This window comes from Coturnix japonica, unplaced genomic scaffold (genome assembly GCF_054131305.1).
Source record: "Coturnix japonica strain WE unplaced genomic scaffold, WE-NBRP24 Scf073, whole genome shotgun sequence".
Classification (NCBI taxonomy): domain Eukaryota; kingdom Metazoa; phylum Chordata; class Aves; order Galliformes; family Phasianidae; genus Coturnix; species Coturnix japonica.
In genome coordinates, this window is record NW_028188976.1 from 153,767 (window position 1) to 164,175 (window position 10,409).

The window sequence follows — 10,409 nt, forward strand, 5'->3', positions numbered from 1 at the left end:
GGGAACAATAGGGACCCCATAGGGACACTGAGACCCCATATGGAAACATAGGGACACATAGAGACACATATGGACACATAGGGACACTGAGATCCCATAGGGACACATAGGGACATATAAGGACCCCATAGAGACCCATAGGGACCCATAGGGACCCATTGAGACCTATAGGGACCCCATAGGGACACTGAGATCCCATAGGGAACAATAGGGACCCCATAGGGACACATAGGGACACATAGAGACCCCATAGAGACCCCATAGGGACACATAGGGACCCATAGAGACACATAGGAAAACATAGGGACATATAGGGACACACAGGGACACTGAGACCCCATAGGGACACATAGAGACCCCATAGGGACAATGAGACCCCATAGGGACACATAGGGACACTGAGACCCCATAGGGACACTGAGATCCCATAGGGAACTATAGGGACCCATAGGGACACTGAGATCCCATAGGGAACTATAGGGACCCATAGGGAACTATAGGGACCCCATAGAGACACTGAGATCCCATAGGGAACAATAGGAACCCCATAGAGACACTGAGATCCCATAAGGACCCATAGGGACCCATAGGGACACATAGGGACCCATTGAGACCTATAGGGACCCATAGGGACCCCATAGGGACACTGAGATCCCATAGGGAGCTATAGGGACCCATAGGGACACTGAGATCCCATAGGGACACTGAGATCCCATAGGGACACATAGGGACACTGAGACCCCATAGGGACTCATAGAGATACATAAAGACCCATAGGGAGACATAGGGACCCCATAGAGACCCATAGGGACCCCATAGGGACCCCATAGAGACCCATAGGGACCCATAGGGACCCATAGAGACCCATAGGGACCCCATAGAGACATATAGGGACCCAGAGGGACCCATAGGGACCCCATAGAGACCCATAGGGACCCATAGGGACCCATAGAGCCCCATAATGAGACCCCATAGAACCCCCCCCCCCCAGCCCCATATCCCCCCCCACCCCATAGCGTTCTATGGGGCAGCCCCACACTCACCCCCCATCCCCCCCATCTTTCCAGCCCCTCCGCGTTCCGATGCCCCCCCACATCCAACAAGAACTCGGTGAGTCCCCCCCCATCCCCCTTTAAACCATTTTTGGGGCCATTTCCCCTATTTCCCCCATTTTTCCCCTTTTTCTTTTCTCCCTTTGTTCTTTTCTTTTCGGTGCTACTGGCCCTTTAAATTTTGGCCACGCCCCCTTTCGCTCTTGGCCACGCCCACTTCCGGGCAGAGCGCACGCGGCCGGAAGTGCTGGCGGAAGAGACGCAGCGCCGCTTCCTGCGCGAGCTTCAAGCCTGGCAGGAACCGGAAGTCACCCGGCAGCTGGAGGACTTCCGGTATGAAAAACCGGAAGTGAGGGTGGGCAATAAGGCGCGGCGGACCAATCAGAGCGCTCCACCCGCCCACCGCGCTCTCCCATAGGACGAAGCGTTTGATGGGCATGACGCCGGGCGAATCGGAGCTGGCCGAGCTGGATGCCCTGCCGACACGTGACCCCGCTCGCGAGCGCCTATTGGCTGAAGCTCTTTTCGGCCGCCTGGAGGAGATGCAGTGAGTTCCGCACCCCACTTCCGGGTCACGTGATGCGGGCTGTGCCGCTTGGCCCCGCCCACCGATTGATCCTATTGGTTCCCCATTCATCCCATTCAATCCCATTGGTTCCCTGTTGATCCCATTTGATCCCATTGGTTCCCTGTTGATCCCATTCAATCCCATTGGTTCCCTGTTGATCCCAGTTGGATCCCATTGGTTCCCCGTTCATCCCAGTTCAATCCCATTGGTTCCCTGTTGATCCCAGTTGGATCCTGTTGGTTCCCTGTTCATCCTAGTTGGATCCCATTGGTTCCCTGTTGATCCCAGTTCAATCCTATTGGTTCCCTGTTCATCCCATTCAATCCCATTGGTTCCCTGTTCATCCCATTGGATCCCATTGGTTCCCTGTTGATCCCATTCAATCCCATTGGTTCCCTGTTGATCCCAGTTGGATCCCATTGGTTCCCTGTTCATCCCAGTTGGATCCCATTGGTTCCCTGTGATCCCAGTTGGATCCCATTGGTTCCCTGTTCATCCCATTCGATCCCAGTATAAACCAGTAGCTCCCAGTTTGCTCCCATTGGATCCCATCTGAATCTATCCCAGTCCATCCCATTCCATCCCAGTTCGATCCCAGTACAACCCAGTCCATCCCAGTCCCATTTCATTCCATCCCATCCCAGTCTCTCGCAGTCCAACCCCAATCCATCCCAGTATATACCAGTACATCCCAGTCCATCCCAGTCCCATCCTATCCCTTCCCAGTCCCATCCCAGTCCAATTCCAGTCCCATCCCATCCCTTCCCAGTCTCTCCCTGTACATTCCAGTCCCTCCCAGTTCCATCCCAGTATATACCAGTCCATCCCATTCCATCCCAGTCCAATTCCAGTCCCTCTCACTCCCTCCCAGTCCCTTCCCAGTCCATCCCAGTACAACCCAGTCCATCCCAGTCCCATTTCATTCCATCCCATCCCTTCCCAGTCCATCCCAGTCCATCCCAGTCCCATTTCATTCCATCTCAGTCCATCCCAATCCCATCCCAGTCCCTCCCAGTTCCATCCCATCCCTTCCCAGTCTCTCCCAGTACAATTCCAGTCCTTCCCAGTTTATCCCAGTCCATCCCATTCCATCTCATTCCATCCCAGTCCCTCCCAGTTCCATCCCAGTATATACCAGTCCATCCCATCCCATCCCAGTCCCATTTCATTCCCTCCCAGTCCCATCCCAGTCCCTTCCCAGTCCATCCCAGTACAACCCAGTCCATCCCAGTCCCATTTCATTCCATCCCATCCCTTCCCAGTCTCTCGCAGTCCAACCCCAATCCATCCCAGTATATACCAGTACATCCCAGTCCATCGCAGTCCAATCCTATCCCTTCCCAGTCCCATTTCATTCCATCCCAGTCCCATCCCATCCCTTCCCAGTCTCTCCCTGTACATTCCAGTCCCTCCCAGTTCCATCCCAGTATATACCAGTCCATCCCATTCCATCCCAGTATATACCAGTACATCCAGTCCCATCCCTTCCCAGTCCATCCCAGTCCATCCCAGTCCCATTTAATTCCATCTCAGTCCATCCCAATCCCATTCCAGTCCCTCCCAGTTCCATCCCATCCCTTCCCAGTCTCTCCCAGTCCAATTCCAGTCCTTCCCAGTTTATCCCAGTCCCATTTCATTCCATCCCAGTCCCATCCCAGTCCATCCCAGTACAACCCAGTCCCTCCCAGTCCCATCCCAGTTCCTCCCAGTCCAATTCCAGTCCTTCCCAGTTTATCCCAGTCCTTCCCAGTTTATCCCAGTCCATCCCAGTCCCATCCCATTTATAACCACTCTCCCTTTGCAGCGCCTCCATATCCCCGGATGAGGAAAAGAGGTGAGTTAAAGTTGGGGGGGGGGGGGGGTTATTTGGGTTCATTTCATCCCAATTAACATCCATCCCAATTAACATCCATCCCAATTAACATCCATCCCAATTAACATCCTTCCCAATTAACGTCCTTCCCAATTAACGCCATCCCCCCATTTACGCCATTTCCCCACTTACGACAGTTTCCATTTACGGCAGCCCCCCCATTTACGCCACTTCCTCACTTTACGGCATCCCTGCTTTACGGCAGTCCCTGTTTACGTCATCCTTGCTTTACACCATCCCTGCTTTATGCCAGGTCCCATTTACGCCACTTCCTCACTTTACGGCATCCTTCATTTACGCCATCCCTGCTTTACGGCAGCCCCCATTTACGCCACTTCCTCACTTTACGACACCCCCCATTCACGTCACTTCCTCACTTTACGACAGCCCCCATTTACACCACTTCCTCACTTTACGGCATCCCTGCTTTACAGCATCCCCCATTTATGCCAGGTCCCATTTACGCCACTTCCTCACTTTACAGCACCCCAATTTACGACATCCCTGCTTTACGGCACTTCCTCACTTTACGGCAGTCCTTATTTATGTCACTTCCTCACTTTACGGCACCTCTCATTTACACCACTTCCTCACTTTACGACATCCCTGCTTTACGGCACTTCCTCACTTTATGGCATCCCCCATTTACAGCACTTCCTCACTTTACGGCACTTCCTCACTTTACGGCAGCCCCCAGTTACGCCATCCCTCCTTTACCTGCTTTACGGCAGCCCCCAGTTACGCCACTTCCTCGCTTTACGGCACCCCCCATTCACCTCCATTCCCTCCCCCTCCCCCCTTTAATTAACTCCCGACCCAATTAATTATGCTAATGAGCCCGTTTAATTAACCAATGGCAGCTCGGCGGTGGTGGCGGCCGTTGGTTCGTACCTGAAGCTGTTGGGGGTGAAACCGAAGGGAAACAACGAGGCCAAGAAACACAGGGGCCATTTCTTCCGCAAGAAGGTAATTAGAGCTCATTAGTTAATGAGCTCATTTGCATATTCATTAGCAGGGCCCCTTAATGCAATATATACCCCAATAGGGTGTTATTGGGGGGGTAATTAGCCCATTAATTGGGTTTAGGGGCTCCAAATCTCTATTCTTAATTAATTAAGGGTGTAATTAGAGCTCATTAGTTAATTAGCTCATTTGCATATTCATTAGCAGGGCCCCCCCTCCATGCAATAGAGCCCCAGTTAGGTCTTATTAGGGGGTTAATGAGGCCGTTAATTGGGTTTAGGGGCTCCAAATCTTTCTTCTTAATTAATTACGGGTGTAATTAGAGCTCATTAGTTAATTAGCTCATTTGCATATTCATTAGCAGGGCCCCTTAATGCAATTTATACCCCAATAGGGTGTTATTGGGGGGGTAATTAGCCCATTAATTGGGTTTAGGGGCTCCAAATCTCTATTCTTAATTAATTAAGGGTGTAATTAGCGCTAATTAGTTAATTAGCTCATTTGCATATTCATTAGCAGGGGTCCCCCCATGCAATAGAGCCCCAGTTAGGTCTTATTAGGGGGTTAATGAGCCCATTAATTGGGTTTAGGGTTTAGGGGCTCCAATTCTCTCTTCATAATTAATTAAGGGTGTAATTAAGCTCACTAGTTAATTAGCTCATTTGCATATTCATTAGCAGGCCCTCTTAATGCAATATCACCCCAATTGGGTCTTATTGGGGGGTTAATGAGCCCATCAATTGGGTTTAGGGGCTTCTACTCACTCTTCCTAATTAACTAATGGTGTAATTAGTGACTAGTGATTAATTAGTGATTAATTAGCTCATTTGCATATTCATTAGCACCCCCGAATGTAATATATACCCCAATTGGGTCAATAGGGTCTTATTGGGGAGTTAATGAGCCCTTTAATTGGGTTTAGGGGCTCCAAATATCGCTTCCTAATTAATTAAGGACCTAATTAGTGATTAATTAGTGATTAATTACTGATTAATTGCCCCATTTTCAGCTTGTTAAGTAACCAAATACGGATTATTAAGTGCTTAAAGGGGGGGGGGGGGGCTAATTAAACCACTTAATGAACGACTTGTGAATGATTAATGAGCTCATGAATAGTTAATGAGCTCTTAATTAGGGGTTAATTAATTAATTAACAGCTGCCAGGGGGGAGGAAAGCAGAGGAGGCGAAGACCAAACGGGGATTCTCATTGGCTGGGGCCGCGCTATGGGGCAGAGATGGTAAGAAACCCCATAGAGACCCATAGAGACCCATAGAGACCCATAGAGACCCATAGAGCCCCATAGGGACCCATAGGGACCCATAGAGACCCATAGGGACCCATAGGGACCCATAGAGACCCATAGAGACCCATAGAGACCCATAGAGACCCATAGGGACCCATAGGGACCCATAGAGACCCATAGGGACCCATAGAGACCCCATAGAGACCCATAGGGACCCATAGGGACCCATAGAGACCCATAGGGACCCATAGAGACCCATAGAGACCTATAGAGCCCCATAGAGACCCATAGAGACCCATAGAGACCCATAGAGACCCATAGAGACCCATAGGGACCCATAGAGACCCATAGGGACCCATAGAGCCCCATAGAGACCCATAGAGACCCCATAGAGACCCATAGAGACCCATAGGGACCCATAGGGACCCATAGAGACCCATAGGGACCCATAGAGACCCATAGAGACCCATAGAGACCCATAGGGACCCATAGAGACCCATAGGGACCCATAGAGACCCATAGAGCCCCATAAAGACACATAGAGACCCCATAGGGACCCCATAGAGCCCCATAGAGCCCCATAGAGACCCATGGAGACACATAGAGACCCCATAGAGACCCATAGGGACCCATAGAGACCCATAGAGACCCATAGAGACCCATAGAGACCCATAGGGACCCATAGAGACACATAGAGACCCATAGGGACACATAGAGACCCATAGAGACCCCATAGAGACCCATAGGGACCCATAGGGACCCATAGAGACCCATAGAGACCCATAGGGACCCATAGGGACCCATAGAGACCCATAGAGACCCCATAGAGACCCATAGAGATTCCCCATAGGGACCCCCCCACCCCATAGACCCCATAGAGACCCCTGTAGACCCCATAGGGACCCCGCATGACCCATAGACCCCATAGGGACCCCCATAGGGACCCCCCTGATAGACCCCATAGTGACCCTCATTATAAACCCCCATAGGGACCCCCCATAGGGACCCCCCATAGGGACACCCATAGAGACCTCCCCCATAGAGACCCCCCCATAGAGACCCCCCCCTTTATACCCCCCCATAGAGACCCCCCCCTTTATACCCCCCCCATAGAGACCCCCCCCTTTATATCCCCCCCATAGAGACCCCCCCCCTTTAAGACCCCCCCCATAGAGACCCCCCCCTTTATACCCCCCCCATAGAGACCCCCCCCTTATACCCCCCCCATAGAGACCCCCCCTTTATACCCCCCCCATAGAGACCCCATAGAAACCCCCCCCATAGAGACCCCCCCCTTTAAGACCCCCCCATAGAGACCCCCCCCTTTAAGACCCCCTATAGAGACCCTCCCCATTGAGACCCCCATAAAGACCCCCCATAAACACCCCCCCTTTAAGACCACCTCATAGAGATCCCTTTTATGACCCCCCCCTTTATAACCCCCCCATAGAGACCCCCATAGAGACCCCCCCATAGAGACCCCCCATAGAGACCCCATAGAGACCCCCCCCATAGAGACCCCCCTTTATATCCCCCCCCATAGAGACCCCCCCCCATAGAGACCCCCCCTTTAAGACCCCCCCCATAGAGACCCCCCCCATAGAGACCCCCCCATAGAGACCCCCATAGAACCCCCCCCCATAGAAACCCCCCCATAGAAACCCCCCCCATAGAGACCCCCATAGAAACCCCCCCCATAGAGACCCCCCTTTATACCCCCCCCATAGAGACCCCCCCCCATAGAGATCCCCTTTATTACCCCCCCTTTATGACCCCCTATAGAGATACCCATAGAGACCCCCCCCCATAGAGACCCCCCCCCATAGAGACCCCCCCCTTTATACCCCCCCATAGAGACCCCCCCCTTTATATCCCCCCCAAAGAGACCCCCCCTTATACCCTCCCCATAGAGACCCCCCCCTTTATACCCCCCCATAGAGACCCCCCCCTTTATATCCCCCCCATAGAGACCCCCATAGAGACCCCCTTTATATCCCCCCCCATAGAGACCCCCCCATAGAGACCCCCCTTTACATCCCCCCCATAGAGACCCCCCCATAGAGACCCCCATAGAAACCCCCCCCCATAGAGACCCCCCTTTATACCCCCCCCATAGAGACCCCCCCCCCATAGAGATTCCCTTTATGACCCCCCTTTATGACCCCCTATAGAGATACCCATAGAGACCCCCCCCCATAGAGACCCCCCCTTTTATATCCCCCCCCATAGAGACCCCCCCCTTTATACCCCCCCCATAGAGACCCCCCCTTTAGGACCCCCCCCCTTTATACCCCCCATAGAGACCCCCCCCTTTATATCCCCCCCATAGAGACCCCCCCCTTTATACCCCCCCATAGAGACCCCCCCCTTATACCCCCCCCATAGAGACCCCCCCCCTTTATACCCCCCACATAGAGACCCCCCCCTTTATACCCCCCCCATAGAGACCCCCCCATAGAGACCCCCATAGAAAACCCCCCCCATAGAGACCCCCCCATAGAGACCCCCCCATAGAGACCCCCATAGAGACCCCCATAGAAACCCCCCCCATAGAGACCCCCCCCTTTAAGACCCCCCCCATAGAGACCCACCCCCATAGAGACCCCCCCATAGAGACCCCCATAGAAACCCCCCCCATAGAGACCCCCCCCTTTATACCCCCCCCATAGAGACCCCCATAGAACCCCCCCCCCATAGAGACCCCCCCCCATAGAGACCCCCCCATAGAGACCCCATAGAAACCCCCCCCCATAGAGACCCCCCTTTATATCCCCCCCCATAGAGACCCCCCCCCTTTAAGACCCCCCCATAGAGACCCCCATAGAAACCCCCCCCATAGAGATCCCTTTATGACCCACCCCTTTATGACCCCCTATAGAGATACCCATAGAGACCCCCCCCATAGAGACCCCCCCCAAATCCCCCCCTATAAACACTATTGGACCCCCCCCTCATTATTTTGCCCCCCCCCCCATAGGAGAGAAGCCGGAGGGGGGGGGGGCGGTGGCTGGAGTTGGGGGTCGCCCCCCCCCCCAAAAAACACGGACCCCCCCCCAGGAATAACAGCGGGCAATACAGGGACGGCAATGGAAGGACATGGAGGTGGGGGGGGGTAATTAATTGGGGGGGGGTAATTAATGAGGGGGGTAATTAATGAGGGGGATTAATTAATGGGGGGGGTGGGCTTGGGTGGGGTAATGAATGGGGGGGGGCTGTAATGGGGGGCAATTAATGGGGGGGTAATTAATGAGGGGGGTAATTAATGGGGGTGATTAATGGGTGGGTAATTAATGGGGGGGCATTGGGGGGGTAATTAATGGGGGGTAATTAATTGGGGGGTAATTAATGAGGGGGGGTTAATTAATGGGGGAGCCTTGGGTGGGGCAATGAATGGGGGGGCTGTGATGGGGGGCAATTAATTGGGGGGGGGTAATTAATGAGGGGGGTAATTAATGAGGGGGGGTAATTAATGGGGGGGGCTTTGGGTGGGGAATGAATGGGGGGGGCTGTAATGGGGGTCAATTAATTGGGGGGGGCAATTAATTGGGGGGGGTAATTAATGGGGGGGTAATTAATGGGGGGGGGCATTGGGTGGGGTAATGAATGGGGGGGGCTGTAATGGGGGGGCAATTAATTGGGGGGGGTAATTAATGGGGGGGTAATTAATGAGGGGGGGTAATTAATGGGGGGGGGCCTTGGGTGGGGAATGAATGGGGGGGGCTGTAATGGGGGTCAATTAATTGGGGGGGGTAATTAATTGGGGGGAGTAATTAATGAGGGGGGGTAATTAATTGGGGGGTAATTAATGAGGGGGGTAATTAATGGGGGGGGTAATTAATGGGGGGTAATTAATTGGGGGGGTAATTAATGGGTGGGTAATTAATTGGTGGGGATAATTAATTGGGGGTAATTAATGGGAGGCAATATTTGGGGGGGGTAATTAATGGGGGGGTAATTAAGGGTGGTAATTAATTGGTGGGTAATTAATGGGGGGGACTGTATTGGGGGGGTAATTAATGGGGGGTAATTAACTGAGGGGGGTAATTAATTAATGAGGGGGGGTAATTAATTGGGGGGAGTAATTAATTGGGGGGGACTGTATTGGGAGGGTAATTAATGGGGGGGCAATTAATTTGGGGAGGGTAATTAATGGGTGGGTAATTGGGGGGGTAATTAATGGGGGGGGTCCATTGGGGGGGTAATTAACTGGGGGGCGTAATTAATGAGGGGGGGTAATTAATGGGGGGACTGTATTGGGGGGGTAATTAATGGGGGGCAATTAATTGGGGAGGGTAATTAATGGGTGGGTAATTGGGGGGGATATTGATTGGGGGGGTAATTAATGGGGGGTAATTAATGAGGGGGCAATTAATTGGGGGGGGTTCATTGGGGGGTAATTAATGGGGGGGGTAATTAATGAGGGTGGCAATTAATTGGGGGGGGTAATTAACTGGGGGGGTCCATTGGGGGGGTAATAAATGGGGGGGTGGCTGTAATGGGGGGCAATTAATTGGGGGGGTAATTAATGAGGGGGGTAATTAATGGGGGGGGGCTTGGGTGGGGTAATGAATGGGGGGGCTGTGATGGGGGGCAATTAATTGGGGGGGTAATTAATGAGGGGGTTAATTAATGGGGGGGGGCCTTGGGTGGGGTAATGAATGGGGGGGGGCTGTAATGGGGTCAATTAATTGGGTGATCTCTCTCTCTT

General features: G+C 52.9%; 1 protein-coding gene across 1 annotated transcript in view; it reads left to right on the plus strand.

Moving 5' to 3' along the window:
- The window catches only part of ARHGEF1 (Rho guanine nucleotide exchange factor 1), an 80,833-nt gene that overhangs the window by 12,802 nt on the left and 57,622 nt on the right, over positions 1–10,409 (plus strand). The window contains exons 6-12 of the mRNA XM_085534002.1: positions 1,068–1,110; positions 1,280–1,385; positions 1,471–1,599; positions 3,425–3,454; positions 4,354–4,459; positions 5,614–5,695; positions 8,679–8,751. Of these exons, the coding sequence (XP_085390128.1) occupies positions 1,068–1,110; positions 1,280–1,385; positions 1,471–1,599; positions 3,425–3,454; positions 4,354–4,459; positions 5,614–5,695; positions 8,679–8,751 (569 nt within the window). The remainder of the gene's footprint in view (positions 1–1,067; positions 1,111–1,279; positions 1,386–1,470; positions 1,600–3,424; positions 3,455–4,353; positions 4,460–5,613; positions 5,696–8,678; positions 8,752–10,409) is intronic.